The sequence below is a fragment of the Taudactylus pleione genome, unplaced genomic scaffold, assembly GCF_031769625.1.
Source record: "Taudactylus pleione unplaced genomic scaffold, aTauple2 ptg000376l, whole genome shotgun sequence".
Taxonomy (NCBI): domain Eukaryota; kingdom Metazoa; phylum Chordata; class Amphibia; order Anura; family Myobatrachidae; genus Taudactylus; species Taudactylus pleione.
This window is the reverse complement of record NW_028284777.1, coordinates 5,418,795-5,445,420: the sequence shown is the minus strand read 5'-3', so window position 1 is coordinate 5,445,420 and position 26,626 is coordinate 5,418,795. Positions and strand designations below refer to the sequence as shown.

Below are 26,626 nucleotides of genomic sequence, written 5' to 3'. Positions count from 1 at the left end.
CCTCCGGAGTGAGCACCATCGTCTGGGACTTTAGACTCTGAGGCAATCCATTCCATTTGGACATGATCAATTACTGCAGAGGTCTGGAGTGAAACTGGGCATATTCCACCATATCGAATATTGACACCATGGAGCCCAATAACCTCATCGCCGAGTGCAGAGACACTCGGCGACTCTGCAGACAACTGCGCACCCTCAACTGTAAGGCAGAGATCTTTTCCCCTGTCACAAAGATCCTCTGCTGTCTGGAGTCCAATAAGGCTCCGAGGTGCAAAATCTTCTGAGACGGGATCAGGGTGGACTTTTGCCAGTTTATTAACCAGCCGTGACGTTGCAGTACAGCAATCGTCAAGTCCAAGTGGCGTAGAAGGAGCTCTGGAGATCCTGGTACCAACAGAAGGTCGTCTAGGTATGGCAACATGCGGATGCCCTGCAGCCGCAGGTAAGCCGCCATGACCGCCATGACCTTGGTGAATACTCGCGGTGCTGTCGCCAGGCAAAAGGTAACGCCCGGAACTGGAAGTAATCGTTGCGGATTGCAAAACTGAGGAACTGTTGATGGGGTAAAAGAATAGGGACATTCAGGTAAGCGTCCTGTATGTCCAACGACATCATGTAATCCTCAGGTTCCAGCGCCAAAATGATGGACCGTAGGGTCTCCATCCGAAACCGTGGCACCCGCAAGGACTTGTTGAGGGCCTTGAGGTTGAGAATTGGACGGTACGACCCATTGGGTTTCTGCACCAAAAATAGATTGGAATAGAAACCCTGGCCCCTCTGGGAGAATGGAACAGGCACAATAACTCCAGCCTTGAGCATAGAGTGCAAAACCTTCCGCAGTTCCACGGCTTTGTTCCGGTCTAATGGAAGGCCCGTGGTGAAGAATCGAGATGGGGGCCTGTGCCGAAAGGAGAGGGCATACCCGTAAGAAACCACCTCGTGAACCCAATTGGCTGTTGTGGTTATCAACCAACACTGGGCGAACTGCAGCATGCGGCCTCCCACTTTGGGATCCCCCAAAGGGAGGCCCGGACCGTCAGGCCGCAGGTTTGTCATCTGACTTAGGGGCCGGACGTCTGGTACTCCAGGCCTGTTTCCTGGGCTTGGCCGATTTTTGGGGGCCAGACTGTCGGGGAAAAGACTGTGCTTTAGGCCTACCCTGGGCCCTGTAAGGCCGAAAGGACGATGTACCCAAATTGGAAGGGACCGCAGCAGACGGGAGACATGCAGATTTAGCTGCCGCCAGCGTGGCCACAATTTTGTCCAGACCCGGACCAAATAGGACTTCTCCATTAAAAGGCAGAGCTTCCAAGTCCTTTTTGGAATCAGCGTCCGCCTTCCAAGATCGCAACCATAAGGTGCGACGAGCAGCCGAATCCCGGAGATTGCCTACCAACTCGGCCTGTTCAGCCGAACAGTCGGAATCCAAAGACGCCTACAAACTATTAGCCCAGCGCTCCATAGCTCTGGCTACCCAACATACGGCCATAGCCGGTCTGGATGGCCCCCCCGCAAGGGAATAAATGGACTTTAGGCAGAACTCCACCTTGCGGTCCGTATCATCCTTCAAGGAGAACATGGAGGGCATGGGCAATGAGGCACTTCGGACTAGGCGTGTCACATGAGAATCCACATGTGGAGGGGATTCCCACTTAGAAAAATAATTGTCCGCAAACTGATAAGCCACTGCTAAGCGCTTCTGAGGCTGATACCGTTTACCAGGGTGTTTCCACGCCTCCTCCAAATGGTCTACTAACTGACCCGAAAGAGGAAACATTGTGGCGTCACCCATAATATCCTTAAAAAAGGCATATTTGGACGGACACCGGAGGATCGTCATCCTCAATAACTAAAGCTGTGCGGACTGCCCGAATAAGGCCAGGAATATAAACCTTGGACTTAGCGTCCGACTCTTTAGTACGGAGAGGTTCTTGGTCAGATAGATCCAGAATCTCCCCATCATCGGACATCACATCGTCATCCTCATAAGGAGCAGACAGAGACGCTACAGGCCGCTTATGTGGCCGCAACACAGACTCCCCTTTTAACATGTCCGATAAATGCTGTACTGAATTTGTCAGTGAATTAACCCACGCAGGCTCCCGTGAAACCTGGGGAGGGGAAATAGGGAGACTGTGGGGTACCATCAGTTGTCTCGGGAACCCCTGCATGGGTGACGACACCACTGACTGCTGGGACAATCCCATCTGGGAAAACGCAGGTGGCGGAGCTAACTGGCCCACCAGGGTTGTAAGCGCTTTAGCGAAACAAGCCCAGGGAGGTTCCTGTATCGGAGCCGTGACAGTAATTGGCCGCGCCAATAAATAACACTGCCGACATAGCCCCTCCGCGTCACCCTCCCCCTCCGCTATCGGTACATTGCACTTAGTACACATATGCTGGAGAGGAAATTCACTCTCAGACATGATGGTAAGTATGTGACTCCTTTCACTGATACTCGTTAGTATAGTGGGAGAACCACCCTGCAAGCACCGCACCTCAAGGGCTTAAGCAGAAGAAGATCAGGGACAGTAAAATGGCTGGCAGTAGAAAGTGAAAGTACAGGCAGCAGCACTAGCAGAAGTCACATACAATGCAGAAGAAATTAATCCCTGCACTATCAGCGCTGTTCCTCAACTACGCAGACACAGAGCCTGGTAGGACACAGCGCTGCATACACAGACCTGTAGTCAACGGAGGAGAGGTATGCCAGGGGACCCAGATCGCGATGCCACCGATCAGCAGCTTCCAGCAGCGTTCACCATGCTTCTGCAAAGATGGCCACTGAGGAGCAGAGAGGAGGCCGGCCTGGGGGAGGAGCGCTGCCACAGGGCCAATCGGCAGCGCAGAGAGGGCTGCGGGGGAGGCACCGGCTGTGTACAGGGAAGGTGCGCTCCCCTGGCATGCAATTAACCCCTGGGATGCCGCAGCGCTACCGCTCAGCTGCGGTGCGCTGTCCAAGGGGGGTAGTGGAAGCGCAGGTTAGTTACCTGGCTCCACGCTGCAACCAGTCCCCAGGGAGCCCCCTGCCTGGGGACTTTGGACCATGTGTTCAGCAGGGACCCACCGCGGGACCCTGCTGCTTACCTGTTGCCCCTTGAATCCGGCCATGGTCCGAAACATCTGGGGTCACTGCTAGCCGTGACCCCAGCTGCTTACCAGCATCCCCGAATCAGTACCGGCGTTCTGGTACCGGCGGGGTGTAGGGAACACAGCATGGACGTCAGTAGTGACTGTCCATGCTGTACTTCCAGATGTGCAGCCACAGCTGTCACGAAGGAAACTTCAGGGGCTATCCTTAGCCCCCCTCTAAACAGGTGCTCCGACTCCGAGCCGGGCACCAACAAAACTGAGATGCCTTGGCTCGGGGGTGGGGTATAGGAGGGGGACCCTAGTGCATCCTGGGAGGCTGAAAACTTAACTCTATGGTGCCCGATGCCTGACGTCATCACCTATACCCCCAGGTATCCCGTGGATACCCTATGGACCCTGATGTAGAAATGATATTATGCTAGCAGCATGCAATACCATACACTGGTTCTGCCATATCTCAGTGACCCTCATTTGTAAGAAAAACACAAGTATGATCCTGGGAGAACTGAAGTACAGAGGCCCTTAGCAATCTTCCCCTTAGATCTTTTCATGGTAAGGAAATATTTACATACTGTACACGTCAATATGAATTTTATGTTTAGTGATTCCTTATACAGGACAGTGACAAGCAGTATATGGATATAAATGACCGCCACATAGACGAAGAAATATTTTGAAGGTGCTGCTTTTGGTGCATATTGATTTCATGCCTTAGCATGACCATCTGGCATGTACAGGAGAATCTGTGAGCATGCCAAACACACACTGTCTTCTCACCAGCATAAGCGGGCTAATCTCTGGCAACACACCAGTGGGTGGTCTGCACATCAACAAGGTGACTTCCGGAGAGGTTCCTCTCAAGGCTGAGATAACATCCTAACAATTGAAAGAAAAACAAAACAGAAAAGATAGTAATTAGCCTGTAATATTTAAAGAATAGGATATATAGGTGTGTACATCAATCTTTAGGTTTTGCTGCCCCCTTAGTTTACTAGATCTAAGAAGAAGTTAATAGCAGCAGTGGATATCAGCAATATCATTAACTTAGCCAAAGGGCACAGCCCCAAAAGGGTTTTTATTCAAGTCAGGGATTTTTCTGGTATGCAGCACTGTTGTCTATTATTTCTGTTTTAATCCTGTCACATTCACATATATGGTCCTCAACTGTCTCCACCTTATAGACAATTTAAGAAGAACTGCTAATCAATTTATTTTTAAAATACTGGGGTAATTTTCAAATGTATTAGTAGATTTGTAGTCTATAGAAAACCCCAAGTTTCAAGCTTTCTGCATAATAATTCCCAAACAAGAATATGGAGCATGGGCCTGATTCAGTAGCGATCGCAACTGCGAATATGCACGCAATCGGATGATTGTTGCATTCTACACATGTGTACACATCGCAGTGTGCATGCGTGAACCCTCCACTGCGATCGCAGTGACTACACAGACCCATCGCAGAGTGATTGACAGGAAGTACCATTCGTGGGTTCGTGACAAGGGGGGGGCAGCAAAACGCAGTCATGTCAGTGCGTTTGAATGCCGTTACAGGGGCGTGGATAAATTACGATTGAGATGCCATACGCAGCCTTTATTGCGTGTGGTGAACTTAGCAATTCCTGAGTAAGGTCAGACCTTGTGCAAGTGTGCTTGAGGCTGCGATTGTACTCAATGTTACCGATGGTTTTGCAGTCTTGCTAAGTATTACGGATGTGTTTAAGGTAAAGGGGGTGTCCTTATGTTAGGATGCGTATGGCATTGCAATTGCAATCATTAGCATATCTTCGTAGTGCGACTGCGCGTGTAATCGCTATTGCAATCACAATAATGATCCTTACTGAATCAGGCCCCATGTCCATAAAATAAATAGGATTGAAATGCCGGCGGTTTGGCCGCTGGTTCAAATCCCAACAGCGGCTGCCCGACAGGATGAAAATCCCGACAGAGGCAGGTAAGTATACTAACTTTCCCTGTCCCCCCCTAACCCTCCCTTAGTGGTGCCTAACCCCAACCTCCCCTCCTAGTGCCTAACCCTAACCTCCCCCTGGGGGTGCCTAACCCCCCCCTACCGCTCCCTAACCCTTCCCTAGGGGTGCCTAACCCTAACCACCTTGCGGCCGTTGGTCACATAACTACATCGCCCATAAATCATGCATAGCTGTAAGCTTTCCAGTATTCTGAGAAACTTTGCCAAGTTGTTTTACAAGTTTGCAATGCTGAAGAAATGAATGTCTACAGTGTGTTATCGAATGTACACACATTAGCAAGGCCAAGGCCTATTTCAAAGGTTACTCACCTGCTGAGAAAGTCCTTTCAATGAAGCTCCATTCACCTTCAGGATCACATCCCCAACATGTATTTTGCCACTCTCAGAGGCAGGCTGGCCTGGGAAAAGCTTCTTTACCCGGACTATGCTTGAACCAACTGAACCTGGAATGAGGTTTTCTTCTCGGGAAAAGCGGAAACCAAGGCCTGAGCTATTCTTCACCAGTTTCAGTTCATACACATTGTCTGGAATATTAAACAACAATAGCCTATGACTTTAATCCCTAATTAAAAGGACAATTTATAATCATAGTCAAGGAATGCATTGATAAGTTTGGAACGGATTATGCATGTTTTACACCACAAAGAAACTCTGCGCCTCGTGTCATGTAAGGATCCTGGACTGCTAAAACATTCCCGAGTGCTAATGGCATCATGTGTAGAATTATCCTAATCCTTTAGGCAAGAGGTCGTTTTTCATGTAAACTAATATAAGCCATAGGACAGATCATATGTTCTACTCTCTCTTAAATTACATCAAAAACAGAAAGATTGGGACTTGGACCTGAAGATAATTATAGTCATGTTATAGAACAATTGAAAACTTTTCTTTTCATTCACTTGCTTCACACTTCATTCACAGACAAGTCATGAGATTAATATACTCGGGGGTATTTTCATACAAGAAAACCTAATCTTGGCAAATACAATATAATTTATTAAACACAAATGCACATCTTTTCTACTGCACAGTTACTGGCTAACACCCAGAGAAAACAGTCATTTGCAGTTAATAAATACTGTATTATAAGCTTATGAGCAGGGCCTCTGTTGTCAATACTCATTCTTTTTTAATCAATATGTTTATTCTAGGGGTGAGCGGGTTCGGATTTCTGAAATCCGAACCCCCCCGAGCCCCCCCGATCCGAGTCCGATCCGAGTCAGGCTCGACTTTTCCCGCCTGACTCGGATCTGAAATCGAGGCAAAACGTCATCATCCCGCCTTCCGAGTCTCGCGGGTTTTGGATCCTATATAAGGTACCCGCGTCGGCGCCATTTTCTCACTCGGCTGTGGACAGTGAAGAGGGAGGGTGGGAGTTAGGGCTGTGTAGTGTAGTGTAGTGCTGCTGTTGTCCACTACTTCAAAGTCCATAGGGGCTGGCTGTGTTGTGCTGTGCTGCGGTTGTTAATAGGGGCTGTGTCCACTACTTCAAAGTCCATAGGGGCTGGCTGGACTGTGTTGTGCAGTCAGTTCTCCATAGGGGCTGTGTCCACTCCAAAGTCCTGTGCAGTGTCCCAGTCCTAAAGGGGTGCTGTAGTGTTGTCCAGGGGGTGCACTGTCCATCAGGGGTGCTCCCCCCAAGTGCTAAAAAAATAATATATTTTCTGTGTTTGTGAATTGTGTGCGCAGTAGCCGCACGTGCATCAACAAAGTAGTGCCAAGCGTGCGCCTGTGTCATAAGTAAAGGGCCGGCTGGCTTGACCGTTAAAGGGTGCTGTAACCCCCAAAGTACACTCCAGTCCAAACCAAAAAAATAATTTTCTGTGTTTGTGAATTGTGTGCGCAGTAGCCGCACGTGCATCAACAAAGTAGTGCCAAGCGTGCGCCTGTGTCATAAGTAAAGGGCCGGCTGGCTTGACCGTTAAAGGGTGCTGTAACCCCCAAAGTACACTCCAGTCCAAACCAAAAAAAAAAATTATTTTCTGTGTTTTTGAATTGTGTGCGCAGTAGCCGCACGTGCATCAACAAAGTAGTGCCAAGCGTGCGCCTGTGTCATAAGTAAAGGGCCGGCTGGCTTGACCGTTAAAGGGTGCTGTAACCCCCAAAGTACACTCCAGTCCAAACCAAAAAAAAAATTATTTTCTGTGTTTGTGAATTGTGTGCGCAGTAGCCGCACGTGCATCAACAAAGTAGTGCCAAGCGTGCGCCTGTGTCATAAGTAAAGGGCCGGCTTGACCGTTAAAGGGTGCTGTAACCTCAAAGTACACTCCAGTCCAAACCAAAAAAAAAATTATTTTCTGTGTTTGTGAATTGTGTGCGCAGTAGCCGCACGTGCATCAACAAAGTAGTGCCAAGCGTGCGCCTGTGTCATAAGTAAAGGGACGGCTGGCTTGACCGTTAAAGGGTGCTGTAACCCCCGAAAGTACACTCCAGTCCAAACCAAAAAAAAAATTATTTTCTGTGTTTGTGAATTGTGTGCGCAGTAGCCGCACGTGCATCAACAAAGTAGTGCCAAGCGTGCGCCTGTGTCATAAGTAAAGGGCCGGCTGGCTTGACCGTTAAGGGTGCTGTAACCCCCGAAAGTACACTCCAGTCCAAACCAAAAAAAAAATTATTTTCTGTGTTTAGCCGCACATATATATCAAATTGATATAACATAAATGGAGGACCAAACTTTCTCCGATAAAAATAAAATAGAGAAAGATCAAGAACCACTTCCTCCTAGTGCTGAAGCTGCTGCCACTAGTCATGACATAGACAATAACATGCCATCAACGTCGTCTGCCAAGGCCGATGCCCAATGTCATAGTAGAGGGCACATACAATCCCAAATGGCAAAGTTCAGGAAAATGACCTTGAAAAAGACATTTAAATCAGCTGAAGAGAAACGTAAACTTGCCAATATGCCATTTACGACACGGAGTGGCAAGGAACGGCTAAGGTCAATCCCTAGTATGTTCATGACTAGTGGTTCAGCTTCACATGACGATGGAAGCCCTCCTCCCACTAAAAAAATCAAAAGAGTTAAGCTGGCAAAAGCACAGCGAAGAACTGTGCTTTCTAAGAAGATATCACAAATCCCCAAGGAGAGTCCAAGTGTGGTGGTGGTTGCGATGCCTGACCTTCCCAGCACTGGACGGGAAGAGGTGGCTCTTTCCACCATTGGCACGCCCCCTGCAAGTGCTGAAAGGAGCACCCACAGTCCACTTGCTGATATGCAAATTGAAGATGTCACTGTTGAAGTACAACAGGATGAGGATACTGGTGTAGCTGGCGCTGAGGAGGAAGTTGGCAAGGAGGATTCTGATGGTGATGTGGCTTGTTTAAATCAGGCTCCGGGGGAGACAGTTGTTGTCCGTGGGATGAAAAAGCCCATCACGGTCATGCCTGGGCAGAAGACCAAACATTCCACCTCTTTGGTCTGGCAATATTTCTATCCAAATCCGGACAACAACTGTCTTGCCATATGTACCATATGTAAAGGTGAAATAAGTAGGGGTAGGGACGTCAACTACCTAGGAACATCCTCCCTTATACGGCACCTGCAGCGCATTCATAAAAAGTTACTGTCAAGTTCAGAAACTTTGGCTAAGACCGTAAGCAGTCCAGGGACACCTAAATCCCGTTGTCCTGTTGTATCCAAGCGCCTGCAAACCACACCGTCAACTCCCTCCTCGTCAATTTCCTCCTTAGTCAGGATCGGAAGTAGTCCTGCAGGCCATGTCACTGGCATGACTGACTCTCCTATCCGGGATTCCTCCGGAGGATCCTGCATTGCTACGCCTACTGCTGCCGCTGCTGCTGTTGCTGCTGCTGGGAGTCGTTCATCATCCCAGAGAGGAAGTAGGAACACCACTACTTTTACTAAACAATTGACCCTCCAACAGTCCTTAGTGAGGAGGATGAAGTACGACAGCAGTCATCCTGAAGCAAAACGTATAACTGAGGCCTTGACTGCTATGTTGGTGTTAGACGTGCGTCCGGTATCCGCCATTAGTGCAGTGGGATTTAGACAATTGATGGAGGTAGTGTGTCCCCGGTTCCAAATCCCGTCTAGATTCCACTTCACTAGGCAGGCGATACCGAGACTGTACAGAAACGTCAGAAAAAGTGTCCTCAGTGTCCTGAAAAATGCCGTTGTACACAATGTCCACTTAACCACGGACATGTGGACAAGTGGAACAGGGCAGACTAAGGACTATATGACTGTGACAGCCCACTGGGTAGATGTATCACCTTACGCAGCAACAGCAGCAGCGTCACCAGTAGCAGCATCTCACCGGTTTCAGTAAGAGGCACACCACCGACAACCTCTTAGAGAAACTGAGGGAAATCATCGCCCAGTGGCTTACCCCACTTAGACTCTCCTGGGGATTTGTGATATCTGACAACGCCACCAATATTGTGCGGGCATTACATCTGGGCAAATTCTAGCACGTCCCATGTTTTGCTCACACAATAAACTTGGTGGTGCAGAATTTTCTGAAAAGCGACAGGGGCGTGCAGGAGACGCTTTGGGTGGCCCAAAAAATTTCTGGCCACTTTCGCCATTCAGCGACTGCGTGCCGAAGACTGGAGCGCCAGCAAACACTCTTGAACCTGCCCCGCCATCACCTGAAGCAAGAGGTTGTGACGCGGTGGAACTCAACCCTCTATATGCTTCAGAGGATGGAGGAGCAGCAAAAGGCCATACAAGCCTATACATCCACCTATGACATAGGCAAAGGAGGGGGTATGCACCTGACTCAAGCGCAGTGGAGAATGATTTCCGTGTTGTGCAAGGTTCTCCAGCCCTTCGAACTTGCCACACGTGAAGTCAGTTCAGACACTGCCAGCTTGAGTCAGGTCATTCCCCTCATCAGGCTTTTGCAGAAGCAGCTGGAGAAAGTGAAGGAGGAGCTAAGACGGAGCGATTCCGCTCGGCATGTGGGACTTGTGGATGAAGCCCTTCATTCGCTTTGCCAGGATTCCAGGGTGGTCAATCTGTTGAAATCAGACCACTACATTTTGGCCACCGTGCTCGATCCTAGGTTTAAAGCCTATGTGGTGTCTCTCTTTCCGGCCGACACAAGCCTGCAGAGGTGCAAAGACCTGCTGGTGAACACACTGTCAGCTGAAGCGGAACGTGACACGTCAACGGCTCCTTCTTCATTTTCTCCCGCAACTGGGGCTGCCAGGAAAAAACTTAGGTATCCTAAGCAACCCGCTGGCGGTGATGCAGGGCAGGCAGGACCAAGTTTGGACATCTGGTCCGGACTGAAGGACCTGGCAACAATTTCTGACATGTCTACTGTCACTGCATATGATACTGTCACCATTGACAGAATGGTGGAGGATTACATCGGTGACAGCATCCAAGTAGGCATGTCAGACAGTCCATACCTGTACTGGCAGGAAAAAGAGGCAATTTGGAGGCCCCTGTACAAACTGGCTCTATTTTACCTGAGTTGCCCCCCCTCCAGTGTGTACTCCGAAAGAGTGTTTAGTGCAGCCGGGAACCTTGTCAGCGAAAGGCGTAGGAGGTTGCTTCCACAGAATGTGGAGAAGATGATGTTCATCAAAATGAATTATCAGCTCTTCCAGGGAGACCAGCCTCCAGAAGGTACAGAGGGACCTGTGGTGGTGGATTCAAGTGGGGACGAGTTAATACTTTGTGAGGATGAGGATGTACACACTGAAGAGGGTGAGGAATCGGTGGATGAGGAGGATGAGGATGACATCTTGCCTCCGTAGAGCCAGTTTGTGCAGGGACACATTAATTGCCAGCTTGTTTTGTGGGGGCCCAAACGAACCAATAATTTCAGCCACAGTTGTGTGGCAGACCCTGGCGCTGAAATGATTGATTTGTTAAAGTGTGCATGTCCTGTTTATACAACATAAGGGTGGGTGGGAGGGCCCAAGGACAATTCCATCTTGCACCTCTATTTTTTCTTTGCATTATGTACAGTTTGGGGCCTAGTTTTTCTAACTGCCATCCTGTCTGCCACTGCAGTGTCACTCCTAGATGGGTCACCTGTTTGTGCCGCCCACTTGTGTCGCTTAGCATAGTCATCCAGCTACCTCGGTGCAACCTTTTGGACATAAAAACACTATTGTGAGGTGTGAGGTGTTCAGAATAGACTGGAAATGAAAGTTATTGAGGTTAATAATAGCATAGGAGCAGAAAAACCTACAAATTCTGTGATTTTAGCTGTTTTTATGCTTTTTTTCAAAAACATACAGATCCAAAACACAAAACCCAGAACCCAAAACACGGAAGGGTGGTTTTGGCAAAACCAATCCAGATCCAAAACACGAAGAAAGATCCAGATCCAAAACCAAAACACAAAACACGAAAAGTGGCAGGTGCACACCCCTAGTTTATTCCCAATTGCAAAGCACTGTGGAGTATGCTGCCACAATCTAGATAAATGTTAACAAACAAGTGAAAATCCTCAGTAAAGCCACTAGAGGGCAACCATGGCAAAGCTACTATGAGCCTGTGGAAGACACTTTCCAATATCACCTATGTCACATAGGGAGCACAACAGATCGGTGGGTAAGGCCTATATTGTATACATTACTCCTATGTAGAAAACTGTTTTTAGCTGCAGTAATACAGAAGTTAGTCTATTTTTAAGATAAAATATATGTCTCCAGCTGTTCATAAACTGCCTTGTCCATAAACCAATTTCACTTTCTCCTTTTAAAGTGATTCCAACATCTAATGGACAACAAAGGCCAGTATGTGTAGGAGGGCAATCCATGATCAGAAGCTGTGATCTTCATTGATCATATATACTGTGCTGCATTGTAATAGCTATATTGTAAATATTGGGTCCAGTCATCGTGTATTAATGTAATGCAGTATATGAGCCCATTTAAGGACTTGCTTACACATCATACTTTCAAGATGTGTGAGGTAAGAAAAAAAAGCTTTATTAGTAAAATAAAGCACTTTTTACATCTTTTCAAAAAAGTTAAATGTTTATTTTTTTACATTTTATACAAATGAATCTGTACCTGGAAGTCCCAGACCGGGCTTCCAATGCAGTATGTCTGTGTGACCCAGCAATCCGGGTTATGCAGGCGTAGAATGGCCCCGACTGACCACCACTGTGGTACTGTAAGTCTCTTCTTACTTTTACCTGCTACTTTGCCCTAACATTTAGTCTCCCCCTCCAGCCAATCTAGAAATGATACAGCAGCAGAGGAGCATGGACAGCGTTTTGCATTAGACAGCAGTATATCTGGACTGCAGCCAGGAGCAGGTAAGAATTTATTTATTTATTTATTTTTTTTCAAAAGTCATTTGTGAGAAGTTAGCAAGTGAGGGCAGGCTAAAGTTTTGCCTAGGGTGCCATTACACCCTGCACCAGCCCGGAATGGGGGTAAGGTGCAATCAGGTTAGTTTTCCAGACTCTCCAGGGAGTCAGAGATATTGCAACTATTTCAGGTAGTCTCACTTACAATCAGGGAGAGTTGGCAAGTATGTTACATATACTGAATGCTAGACTTGCGAGGCACTTACATATACTGAATGCTAGACTTGCGAGGCACTTACATATACTGAATGCTAGACTTGCGAGGCACTTACATATACTGTATGCTAGACTTGCGAGGCACTTACATATACTGTATGCTAGACTTGCAAGACAAACGGTAAGGATGCCAGGCCGAACATCTGTCAACCAATAGGATTACTGATTAATATAGTACTGATTCTGACTTGTTGCACCATAATGTGCAATCCATCACACTGACAGAACCAAACCCACAGTTAATTTACTGTAAGTTTGAACCATTATTATAATCACCATATGATTCCAGCAAACAGCCTTGTATTTTTATAAAGTATATTCGGCAATTCAATTTCATACAGTTCGTGCATATATTATTGTCGTTTATTTATATAGCGAGACAATTTATGCAGCGTTATACAGTAAATATGTCAGTCATATTGGCCCCATTGTGGCTTACAGTCTACTTGTAAATGCCTTAAAATACATACATACTGTACATACATACATACATACTAGTGCTATTTTTGTCAGAATCCAATTAACCTACCAATATGTTTTAGGAGTGTGGGAGGAAACCAGAGCACCTGGAGGAAACCCACGCAAGCATGTAAAGTACATACAAACTCCACATCGATGAGCCATGACTTGGAAATTAAGTCATGAATACACAAATCTGAAATGCTCAATGCGCTTATTATGTAAATGGTGTAACCAGCCAAAGTTTGAACATGCTCAGCAAAATGGTAGAATTCTTATTAATTTAAATTTATAGGAAATACTGCAAAGCCGCCATATAGTATTAGTATACGCAACGGAACTTGCTGGCACTATATAAGTAATTGTTAATAATAATAATAATAATAGTCATCTCCTTAGAAAGATAAATACCCTCAGAAGATATAGAATGTGTCTCCCATTCACCTAGTACCAGCACCGTAACTATCTCTCCCGGCACTCAGTGCATGCCATGCCCCCTCCGCATGACATTGATACTGAGGGGGCGGGGCCACAATCGCCGATGAATGGCAGCAATGCCCGTAGTACCCCTGAGGATGCTTTAAGGGCAGCATTTGTTACCATCTGAAGCATCCTAAGGACGCTCCATGCGGCACTACTGCAGAGATTCTGGCTGCAATGTGCCATTCTAGGCACCCTGCTAGCCACGTGCAGGAGCCGTGGCTGAACGGCGGTACCGCCCACAGAGCGCTTCATTCTGTGCGGTCGCACCACTCGCACACCCCTAGTTACAGCCGTGCCTTGTACCTCTAAGAATGTTCCCAAGCTGTCTTAAGAAACATAAACATACAACATGGGTGGCTGCCATAGAGTATTTTCAAGGTAATGAAATTAACATGAATACATTTTCCATTACCTTTTCAAACTCCATGGCAGCCTTAACATATGTGAATGGCCCACGCAGTATATGAAAGACACAGGGTAAAGTACGCATAATCCAAAGTAATAATGCACAGAAAATGCAAAAACAATCTTTTACTCAATAACGCTTGAAGAATTTTCCATCGAAATTGGGCTTCAGCAGAAGATGTTACATCTGGGCCTTGTGTATCCTAGAGCAGGGTTTCCTGCTCCAGTCCTCAGGGTCCCCTAACAGTATCAGAAGTGAGATAATAATTAGCACCACCTGTGGATCTTTTACAATGTGTCAGCCAGTTATAAACACAACAGTGCCCGAACTAGACGATCTGGAAAACATGCACTGTTAGAGGTCCCTGATGACTGCAATTGGAGAACACCGTCCTAAATATCACATCTGCTTCCTTTATAAGATTGATCCAAATTGCAAGAGTACATTTGGATAGAGTATGGCATATACTGTATGAGCAGTTCTGGTGCAAGGCTTCTTGGCACCCTAGGCAAAACTTTCTGCCTACTGCCCCCCCCTCCTCCAAGGTAAAATCTTAGAAGTTCCACAGACGCCACTGTCACATAGAGATACACCCCCTTCAAGAAACATATGTAAAAAACTATGCGCGACATATGCGGGTACACCCAGGCAGGCTGTAGTGTAGTCGCGGGATACAGGCAGGATATATATATAGGTAGATACACAGATAGATAAATAGGGCCTGATTCAGAGTTGGATGCATTTAAAACACCGGACGCCTGTGCATCAACTACGCTTATGTCCCAAAGGTTACCACCGAAGGACACAGATTGGAATTGCATGGCAATCCATGCAACTTTGATAGGTGTTACTGGGCGTTGACTGGGGGAGTGACTGTCATCAGTGGGTGTGTCGGTCACTGTGTTGAAAGACGTGCACTGACACTGATGGCCATATACCGTCAGGCAGTTTTAGCAACCATAGGGTTGCTCTAATGTCCAATGGTGCGGCCGATGTCCGCTTGAAAGTGCGACTTGTACCGTACCACAGTGTATTAGAGCCGCAGCCAGTGGGCGTCTAAGTAGAACGCATTAGCATAAATTCATGCTACTGCATTACTGTTCACCTCTGTATCAGGCCCAAAGATATAGATAGATAGATAGATAGATAGATAGATAGATAGATAGATAGATAGATAGCTGTAACACACAAATACATAAATACACGTATAAATATATATAAGTGTAACAAATCAACGGCACTTGGAATCTGAAAAACGCTAATTTAATGTGTACAACAACACATGTCACCGTCACCAATGTTTCGGGGTGGTAAACCTTGACAAAGGGGTTTACCCCCCCCGAAACGTTGGTGACGGTGATATGTGTTGTACACATTAAATGAGCGTTTTTCAGACTCCAAGTGCCGCTGATTTGTTACACTTGCCTGTCTATTACGGAAGGCACTGGTCGATTAAGTCGATTAAGGAAAGCATTGGTCGATTAAGGAAAGCAGAGTGCCGGTCCACTGAACGTGTGTATATATATATATATATATATATATATATATATATACACACACACACACATATACTAGCTGGAGTACACAGCGTTGCCCAGGATTTTAAGAATGTTTGTTTACACATCATCCTCCAACAAACCTCTCCTTAGGCAGGCCTCACAAAAAGTGTGACACTTCCCCATCAACAGCCCTAAGTAGGACCTGTAACGGTGTAAAGCAAACTTCGGAGATAGACGCATTCAAAATTTGTCGGATGTACAGTGTAAACACGGCCAAGAGCTTCTGTTGCTCTGATACCAGGATGACCACCTACAGCGACGCCCTGTTTTCTGCACATAATAACTTTTCCAGAAGCATTCCATGTGTAATATTTTGGCAGCTCACAGTACAGCAGTGTCCTTGCAAAGTCATTTGTATAGAAAAGACAGTAGGACACATTTTCGCTTTTATATAGTATAGTAGATTATATATATATATATATATATATATATACATAAAATTTATATAATTATATATAAATTATTTTGCTACAGTTCGAAGAAAGAAGTCAATGTTGTTGCGTAATTTGGTACAGCTGAGAATGCTGGGAAAGCCTGCTAAAGCTCTCTTCGATAATAAACATTAAGATCATGACAATTAAAAAACAGTAATTAATTTCAATTTAAAACTTTTTTAGTTGCCTCGGCCGTGTTTTAATACGGTCGTATGTAAAATTTCACAATCTTGGCTTGTACACTGTGGATTTGTATAGAAAGACAGTAGGACACATTTTCGCTTTTATATAGTATAGTATAGTATATATATATATATATATATATATATATATATATATATATATATATATATATAAATAAAAACAACATAGGCTACATAGTTACAGATGTTATCCCCTTCACTTGTACATTCCCCAGCCTACTTACCTCTGAGTGAAGGAGCAGCTTGTGTCTCAGACTGCATGGAGTGCCCCGCCCCAGCAGAGGCCATCAGGCTGGAATGTCCATGGCTCGGGGATCAGCACAGGATGGGAGGAGAGGCGCAAGTGTTGGCAGCCAGAAAGCGTGGGGAAATGCAACACAACTTGTACTGAAATTGGTGCCCGCGGTCAGACTGGAGGTGGAGCAGCAGAGTGGGCTGACCGGTGACGCAGTGACATCACCGGCAGCAGACCCATGAAGCTGCAGCTCGGATCTTGTTGTATGTAGAGTTTTTGTAGCGCTCTCTGGGGGGGTAGTTGCAGTTGGGCGCCCATCGCTGGGGTAAGCAAATTTCAACGGGGCTCTCAGCCGGCAGTAGTGGCTTGTATATGGGGTATAAACTGTCTGCCTAAATGTGTTTGTTCTGGAAAGGTAATCTCAATGACCCGACAATATGGAATCATTCTTCTATATTGTTTGTTAATTGCAAGAGATGGAAGTATGCATGCATAATTGATATGAAAGTGGACAGTAGGATTAGTTTGCAATACCACTTTGTTAGTATAAATAACACCAGTGGTTCTCCAACTCAGTACTCACTGTACCATAAAACAGTCCAGGTTTTAAAGACATACAGGCTTAAGCAAAGATGATTTAATTAGTACCGCAGTCAGTTTGATTCTACTATCTTTGCAGGAACATGGATATCTTTAAAACGTGAACTTTTAGAGTACCTTGAGGACCAAGTATAATAACCAATGAATTACTCCATAGGTAATGTAACTCTACTAACTGACAGGCAGACCTGACTGCTACCAGAAACAATACATTCAGTGTGAGCCATTTGAGGGATACATCTTGCAAAGGTTAAATGGGCCCAGAGGTTAGCGGGACTAGATTAAAATCCCAAGGAGTCATAAAAGGCTTAACATGTGGTCTAATTCTCTTTAATGCATAAAAAATGCTAATTAATAGCCGTCCCGTATTCAATTAGCCCAGCTTATCTGGGATTTCTTCCCTGTGCAGTTATCGGGTGATAGGATCCATGATAAATTCACTGTGCGTTAACTGGAAGTTGTGTGTCAACGCCCGATAACCCGTGTTAATGATAACCTGTGTGTTAACAAGGCTATCGGGCGAATGTGGGAGGCTAACTGAATAGCCCCAGGCATTAAAGCCAAAGGCTACCTACTGTTATTATCTGCGGTAACTGAATTCCCCCATTAGTCAGAGACACTATTGCATCTCAGCAATGCCTGCTCAATTTCCCCGCCACTCCAAGAGAAGAAAACTGGATTTGGATGAAGAATCGGTCCCTAGTGCAGAGGATCTGACTGTGGTGGCAGAGAAAATAAAATGCAAGTTGCTCAATCAAAGTAGCACTGGCTTATTGCAGTGAGCTGGGGAAAACTTTTTAAGGTGACAGAGAGACCAAGGCTGTTTCAGAAGCATTTCCCAACTACTGACAATAAGGCGAAATTGAAGAACTTCTATAACCTCTATTGCTTATCTCTTGTCTATAGAGTTCAGACAATGAGGCAAAAGGAGGAAGCACATTACTCAGGTTGTACTGACAGAGCATTTATTCCCTTTGTTGTGGTGCCCTGTAATAGGACATCAGTTACCTTGGTGTTCAAAGATGTTTCTGTTAGGAATATAAGAGGAAGTCCAAACTTCTGTACTAGTTAATACTGAATTATGGTATAACATAACTTTTGATAATTAGTTTTCTTCGAAGTCCATAGGTCCACAGGAATTACCTTGGGAAATATAGTTGGACAGCGTCCATTGCACCAAATAGCAAAGCTTTGGAGCTCCAAGCATGCACTAGTCCTCCTCCCTATATACCCCACCCCCAGCCACAGGTATTCAGTTCTGACTAAGCCTCGCGGCACGAGACGGAGAAGGAAGAAACGTTTCACAAGAAAACACTCAACAAGCGAAGAGGGAATCTGAGATATAAAGCTTTAAGAACAGGTCCATCTGAGGCCAGGTGCATCAGGGTGGGTGCCCTGTGGACCCTATGGATCTCGAAGAAAAAGAATTATCAAAAGGTATTATACCATAATTCTGTATTTCTTCTTCGGGTTCCATAGTGTCCACAGGAATTACCTTGGGATGTCCTAAAGTAGTTCCCTTAGGGATGGGGACGCTCCTGAGAAGATAGGAGAATCTGCCACCCAAATGAAGCATCCTGGGAGGCATATGTATCAAAAGCATAGAACTTTATGAACGTACTTTAGGAAGACCAGGTGGCTGCCTTGCAGAGCTGTTCAGCAGGGGCACCCTGTCTTACCGCCATGATGGTCCGACAGACCGAGTGGAATGGGCTGTCACCCTGTTAGGAACAGGGAGATTAGCCTGAGTATAGACCTGGGAAATGGTCATACGGAGTCAGCGGGACAAAGTCTGTTTATTTGCTGGCCAACCTCTTTTGTGCAATCCATACAAGACAAATAGAGAATCTGTTTTCCTTATTGACTAGGTCCGATCCACATAGATCCTGAGGGCTGAAGACTGAAAGGCCGGGACTATAATTTATAAGGTAGCCCGCCTTGGTACGGAGGATAGCTCTATTCTGATGAAACACCAAATAGGGAGAGCAACATGACAGAGCTGCCAGGTCAGACACTCTGCGAGCTGAAGAGATGGCCAGGAGAAAAAGTGTCTTCGTCGTCAGCCATCTCAAGTCCACCTTATCCAAGGGTTCAAAAGGATGCGTCTATAGTGGCCTGAGAACCAGAGAAAAATCCCACGGTGCTACTGGTGGGAGGTATAGAGGTTGCAGTCGCATGAATGTTCTAACATCCGGCAGAGGAGCAATCTTGCGCTGAACCCAAACAGTCAAAGCTGAAACTTGGACTCTCAAGGTAGCCAGGGGAAGACCTAAGTCTAATCCAGCCTGGAGAAAACCAAGTACCCTGGCCAACTTGAATATCTTAGGGTCATATTTCCTGTTGTAACGCCACAGGAAAAATGGCCGCCAAAACCTGTGATAGATGCGAGCAGAAGCAGGCTTACTCGCTCTTAGCATCGTCTGTATCACTGACGGAGAAAACACCCTGGCCATTAAAATGGAAGACTGAAGAGCCAAGCTGTCAAAGCCAGCTGAGGTAAATCCTGGTAAAGACACGGGCCCTGCATTAACAGGTCCTGTCGCAGAGGCAGTGGAAACGAACTGTCTATTTATCGACGTATCAGATCCGAAAACCAATGCCTCCTGGGCCAGGCAGGAGCTATTAGAATCATCCTGCCACCTCCCTGTTTGAATATCCTGACAACCATTGAGAGGAGGGAGATTGGAGGAAACAGGTACGCTAACCTGAAGTTCCATCTCACCACCAGGGCGTCCACAAAGGCTGCTGAGGGGTCCCTTGTCGTGGACCCGGACCTGGGGACCTTGTGGTTGTGATGTGACACCATTAGATCTACGTTTGGTAACCCCCACCTGTTCACCAGGATTTGAAACACCTCCGGATGAAGAGCCGTATGTCCTGGTGACTTAGGAAGTTCACTTCCCAGTTGAGAACACCTGGGATAAAAACTGCAGAGATCACAGGAAAATGGGTCTCTGCTCACTGCAGAATTTTTTGCCACCTCCTTCATGGCTGCTGGACTTCCTGTGCCTCCTTGATGGTTTATGTAGGCCACTGCTGTCACATTGTCAGACTGAACCTGGACAGGCCTGCCCTGAAGAAGGTCCTGAGCCAGAAGAAGTGTCCTGTGCACTGCCCAAAGCTCCAATATATTTATTGGTAGATGGCCTTCTTGGTCTGTCCACTTTCCCTGAAAGGTGTGCTGACCGATCACTGCTCCCCATCCTCTTAGACTTGCGTCTGTGGTGAGGAGTACACATTTCAGGACCCATAACGGACGACCCTTGTTTAAGTGAGTCATCACCAGCCACCAAGCCAGGGAGAGTCGACCCTCTGCTGAGACATAAATCAACTGATGCTTTATCTGATGATGCTGACCATCCCACTGGGCCAGGATCTACAGCTGTAGGGCCCTGGAGAGGAACTGGGCATAAGTCACCATGTTGAATGTGGCTACCAAGGAGCCCAGAATCTGCATAGCAAATTGGACTGACACTACTTGCTTGCACGATAGACTGTGCACCCGAGACTGTAGTGCCACAATCTTGTCCTCCGGCAGAAAGATCCAGCATAATTGACCGTAGAGCAGGGGTAGCCAACCCTGGTCCTCGTGAGCTACCAACTGTGCATATTTTCCAGGTCTCCTCACAGAATCACAAGTGAAATAATTAGCTCCACCTGTGGATCTTTTCAAATGTGTTAGTGAGTAATAAATACACCTGTGCACCAGCTTGGTGATCTGGAAAACGTGAACTGTTAGTAGCTCTAGAAGACAGAGGTTGGCTACCCCTGCCGTAGAGTCTCCATACGGAACTTCGGTACCCTGACAAATCTGTTGAAAGATTTTAGATTCAGGATAGGACGGTTTTAGGATCAAAAATGAATTTAACCCCTTCCCTGTTACGTCACAGGAACTGGGACTATGACTCCTGAGTTCAGGAGGGACGAGACTCTGACTGGGTCCGCAGGAAGAATTGTAACCACAAACCTCTGAGGGGGATGCCTTCGGAATGTTATGGCATAACCGTGAACAACCAGTTCTCGCACCCAGGCATCTGTAGTTGTCTGATGCCAAGCCTGGGAGAACTGTACCAGTCGGCCTCCAACCCTGACATCCTCTATGGGGAGGGCCGCCCTATCAGACAGTAGGCTTACCGACTGACTTGGATGCCGGGCACTTGGTTGACCAAGACTTCCTGTGTGGTCCTCTATGAGACTGACCCTGTCTGGCCGAGGACTGTTTCTTCATCTTACTTTGAGGACGAAAGCACCGGGATGATAACTGCCTTCTAGAAGTAGATGGTAACTCCGCAGACCTAGGTGTAGCCAACGAAGTCATAATGTCATCACCCTGGTCCAAACAGTACCTTGCCTGTGAAAGGTAAAGATTCTAGAGTCTATTTAGACCCTGGATCTTCCAGTTCCTTAGCCAAAGGGTCCTCCAGGCTGCCACAGAGTTAGCCGAATCCCTAGTCACCATCAAGCCTGCGTCAATACCTGCTTCCCCCAGGTACACAGCAGCCTCCTGTATCTGGTCCAGAAGGAACTTCTGCTATCTTGTTGGGTCGACCATAGTCTCCCTCAGAGACTTCGTCCAATCTTCCATAGCCTTTGCCACCCAAACTACAGCCATAGCAGGTCTGGTGATGGCTCCAGACAAAGAAAACATTAATTTAAGATAAGTATCAAGTTTCTTATCCGTACTCTCCTTTAAGGAGGATGCTGCCAAAATAGGCAATGTAGCGCTCCTAATTAATCTAGTGACATGAGCGTCTACTGTGGGGGAAACCTTCCATTTACTACACTCTCCTGGTGCAAATGGGTACCAAGAGGTTACCTTCCTAGTGGGCGTAAACTGCTTGCTAGGAGTTTCCCATGCCTCGGACATGAAATTTGTCAATTGTCCTGAGTACAGGAAATAGTCTTTGGCCACCGCCTGACGTGTGAAAACCACCTCACTGCTCTTATCAGAGAGGGAACATCCACCAAGGATTGATGATCCTCCTTTACCGAGACTGACCCAGAAGTCTGAGAATCCTCGTCTGACGAGAAGGTTGAGACCGACTCTTGAGGCAACACATGGTGAGAGCCCCTTCTATACCCCTGCTTCCTTACTACCACTGGTCTTTCTACCTGCGGTGAGGCTGAAGACGGTAGTATACTCTGACTAGAGTGAGCATCCATGTCAGCCCAACAGGGATTCGTGGGGGGCAAACACATAGGATATACATGTCGTGGGAACCCCATAGCCTGAGGTACCCCCGCAGCTGGAGCCCGTACCTCCGTGGCCTTGCCTATTAGTTAGGACAGGACCTCAGGTGTGATGGCCATCCACGACAGCTCTGGTGCTGTTGCAGGAGTACCAGATGTACTAGGTAACTGTCTCTTTCTACAGTTTTTACAAAACCCATTCAAAAACAAGAGATATGGTAAGAACTTACCTTTATCTCTGTTTCTACGAAGTCCATAGGGTCCACAGGGTTGACCTTGGGTATAGGTTGGGAACCAAATCCGGGCACCACGCAGTTAAAGCTTTTAGCTCCCAGGATGCACTTGGGTCCACTCTCCCTATAACCCCGCCCCCCAGCCAGAGGCACCTCAGATTGTAAGTAGCCAAAGGCCGGAGGAGGAGAGAAAAAGAGAGAGAAAACTGGAACACTCTAGAACCATACTCACAGAAAAGGAGACAGGAAGCCGGTGACCAGTAACACAGCCCATATGAAGCCAGGTGCGTCAGGGCGGGCGCCCTGTGGACCCTATGGACTTCGTAGAAACAGAGATAACAAAGGTAAGTTCTTACCATATCTCTTGTTTTCTACTTCAGGGTCCATAGGGGGTCCACAGGGTTGACCTTGGGGATGTCCCAAAGCAGTTCAACCAAGGGTGGGGACGCTCCTGTGCTGAGAGGAGAATCCGTCGCCAAAAAGGAAGCATCCTGAGAGGCAAAGGAAACCAATGCCTAGAACCTTAAAAAGGTATGGACAGAAGACCACGTGGACACCTAGTAAGGCAAAACAGCCGAGGCGCCACGACGAGCCGCCCACGAGGGTTACACGGCCCGAGAAAAAAACAAGCCTCAACGACAGAAATGCCCACCCATGGGTAGGCCCCTGAGGAAGACATACGAGGCCATCCAGTCAACATTTCATTATAGGCCGGCCATCGTTTCCTGTTAAAACCAGAAACCGCAGACCACCAATAAGGAGTCCGCTTACCATAAGGAACTTGAACGGATCACATAAAGCCAAAGAGGCCGGACCACAGTCCATGAGGCCACAACAGCCGAGAGGACTGGGAACTGAATGGCCATACCATAAGTTCCAGAATAATATGGAACCTAAAAACCACTTTAAGAAGAAACACAGGGCGAGAGCAACTCACACCCTGACATGATGCCCTCCAGAAGAGGGAGCCACATGAGAACGCTCCCCATTCAGACACTCTCCTGGTTGATTTAAACACCCTGAGAGAGAGAGAGAGAGAGCTTAAACAATAGACCATGTAATGGCTATCACAACCAGCGGTTCCATTGACTGTCCCCGGAGGGAACAGAGAACCACTACTAACTCCCCAGGAGTCCCTAGGGAGGACAAGTGGAGACATAATCCAGAAAACACTCCAAAGGATGAACTGGATACCAGAGCGGAGCAATTCCATATCTTAACCATACCGACAGTGTAGAGATCCGCACTGTCAGGAAGGCCAGGCCAAGGGTGAAACCCAAGCCAGCTGGAAGGAATGCCAGAATATCTGGAAATCCTGGACACCGGAGGATCGTATCGACAGGTACGATACCATAAGAATTATGTACGCCACAGTCCGTGGCCGATCCCAGCAAAGCCTGGCCTATCTGCTCTAAACATCTCAATGAAGACAGAGCCAGGGAAGCCCGAGGACCACAGTAGGGGCGCAGTTAAAGACAAGCGATCCAGATCCAGGGAAAAACAAGGACCCTGAGACAACAGGTCCAGATAGTGAAGCAGTAGGAACGGAGCATCGAGGAGGAGACTCCGAAAATCTTAGTACCAGTGATGTCTGGGACGACCTGGAGCCCCCAGAAGGAAAGCCCCTCCGTCTCGAATTAAACTTCCGAAGACCTCGAGGAAGAAGGGAGACCGGAGGACACAGGTACACAAAGTGGAAGTACCACTTCACTGACAAAGAGTCACTGAAGGTAGCTTCAGTACTCCTAGAGCTGGACTGTAACACCGGTAATGTGTGATCGAGTCAGAAGGCCATGGGGATCAATCCCCTCAGGGAGGCCCCCTCTGCTCACCAGGAGTTGAAACCTCTCTTGGAGAAGAGACTAGTCCCCGGGATGCACGCCGTGACGGCTGAGGAAGCCCGCTTCCCAATGGAGAGCTCCGGGAATAAACACCGCAGAGTTGGCCAGGAGAAGACCCTTGGACTATGTCAGAATGGGTGACATTCCTAACATTGCCACCCAACTACCAGTGTTGCCTAGATGGAAGCCACTGTTGTGACACTGTCGGACTGAACCTATTCAGGTTTACCGTGACAAATGGGTTAGGCCAGAGTGAAAGTCCAAGACAGCTTAAAGTATCAACAAGTTAAGTGGCAGGGCAGAAGCGACAGACGTCCAACTGCCCCGAAATGAATGCGGACCAAACACTGTCTTTAGCAAAGAACACCCTGGACGAGATGGCCATAGCCACCCGGACAGAGACCAACTCGCCTCCGGAGAAAGTATCATCGTTCGAACAGCGATCCGATGGAAAAAACTCGATCCATCTGGAGGGGAGTCAATTATGGCAAGGCCTGGAATGGAACTGAGCACATTCCACCCTACCAAAAGGTAGACACTCTGGTAGACCGCGCATCACAAAGAGTAATGACATATGTCGACTGCGTAGATATCCGCACACTCGAAGTTGAAGAGTGGAGATCTTGTCTTACGCCAGAAAAATTCTCAGATTCTGAGAATCCAGCAGTGCTCCCAGATGAAGAAAACCCTGTGAGGGATGCAGGGAGGACTTTTCCTCCGTTGACTAATTATCTGTGCCGAGAAGAAGCCCCGGTTATCCTGACCTGGCGGTAAAGTACCTTGGTGATCCTGCTAAAAGCAGGAGACCGTCCAGAGAAAGGAGCATTCGGATACACTGAACAGGTGAACTGTCAGAAAATCCATAAAGCTGGTAAACCCCGGTGGAGTTGAGGACAGCCCCAAAAGGCAGAGCCCGAAACTTACAAGTGTTGCTGTGGCACAGCAAACCTGAACCCATGCTGATGAGAGGGCTCTGTATGTACCCGTAGGTACGTATCCTGAATACTCGGATATACCATAAAATCCCCAGGTTCCAAACATCGGATGATGGAACATGGACGATTCCACCTGAGTCAAGGCATCGTTGGAATCTGATTCAGGGATTTGAGACAGAGTATAGGCAAAGGAGGACCAGTCGGTCACCGCCCCAAAAAGAAAGTAGAACAACCAGTCCCTCACTGAGATAGTGAGGTTGGCCGAAATAGCTCTGCTTACCACAAAGACTGTATAGCTTTCTGGGATTGTAAGGCCCTGATCAGTTCTGAAGAAGGGCCCATGTAACAATGCCTGTGAGGAGGCTGCATGAGCAATGAGAGGCCGTTGAGAATCAGTACCTCACTCTGGAAATTCCCCAGATGTAGACCTGTCCCGTCAGGCTGAGGGTATATCCTCAGGTGTAGAAACAGGGTCGTCCGGAAGTCCAGGACTGCTCGGTACTGGATATGGTGGCCCCCGTGGAGGCCGACAGCCTAGGAAAAAACAGGCCTTTAGGCTGACCCTGAGGACAAAAACACTTAACAGAGTTAGTCCGAATGTAGTGGGAGTAGCTAAAGACGGTATCTCCCCATTAGTGATACTGCCAATGATGCAACGATCTTGTCAAGGACAGGACCAAACAAGAACTTCCCCCTGGAAGGAGTGTGCACCTCTGCTTTCCCATAACGCAGCCATAGGGTACTGCGGCGGATACAGCCGCCGCCGAAACCCTGAAAGTTAGAAGACCGGCATCCCATGAGGTAATCCCACATATGACCACTGCATATTTTGTGAGCGGCAAAAAGATATTTGAACCTCAGACGTGTTGGAGGGGAAAAACGTCACAAAAGCATCACCATGCGATGGCCATGGTAGGACGGGCAACAGGCCCTGAAAACGAGTACATTGATTTCAGGCAAAGTTACCACCTACGGATCCGTAAAATTCGTCCAGGCCGGGATGGGAGGCGTATTAATGCCTGTAACCCGATGATTAACATACAAATCCATCCCAGAAGGGGATTTCCATTACTTGTGAGGACCCTCAGGGAATGGGAAACAGGAGGCCTTTGTGACTCCTCGTATCTGGGGACAGCCAGACTCCCGCTATGAGATCCACCCGCTGGGCAGAAAACGGGAGATGTATGATACTGGTGCAGGATCGACATTCTCTATATCCAGAATGAGCCTGGCTACCAGCCCCAAAGCAGGGATAATAATACTTGAGATCGGCTCCCCCCATGTGAGAGGGAAAGAGCCGAATATACCATCCAGTTCACGGCAGAGCCACTGGTCAGTAACCACAGGGCGTATATCACGCCAATTAGTATTTCGTATAAAACGACATCCACCAGGGTGGCCGTTGTGGTAATCCCTGCAAGGGGAATGACAGACCGATGTGGTATCGG

The 26,626-nt window shown here is 47.3% G+C and overlaps 1 protein-coding gene across 1 annotated transcript in view; it reads right to left on the bottom strand.

Annotated features, from left to right (window-relative positions):
* Positions 1-26,626, bottom strand: part of PTPN13 (protein tyrosine phosphatase non-receptor type 13) — a 383,825-nt gene that overhangs the window by 46,776 nt on the left and 310,423 nt on the right. Inside the window, exons 29-30 of the mRNA XM_088445047.1 lie at positions 5,390-5,604; positions 3,871-3,969 (exon numbers count right to left, since the gene is read on the bottom strand). Of these exons, the coding sequence (XP_088301173.1) occupies positions 3,871-3,969; positions 5,390-5,604 (314 nt within the window). The remainder of the gene's footprint in view (positions 1-3,870; positions 3,970-5,389; positions 5,605-26,626) is intronic.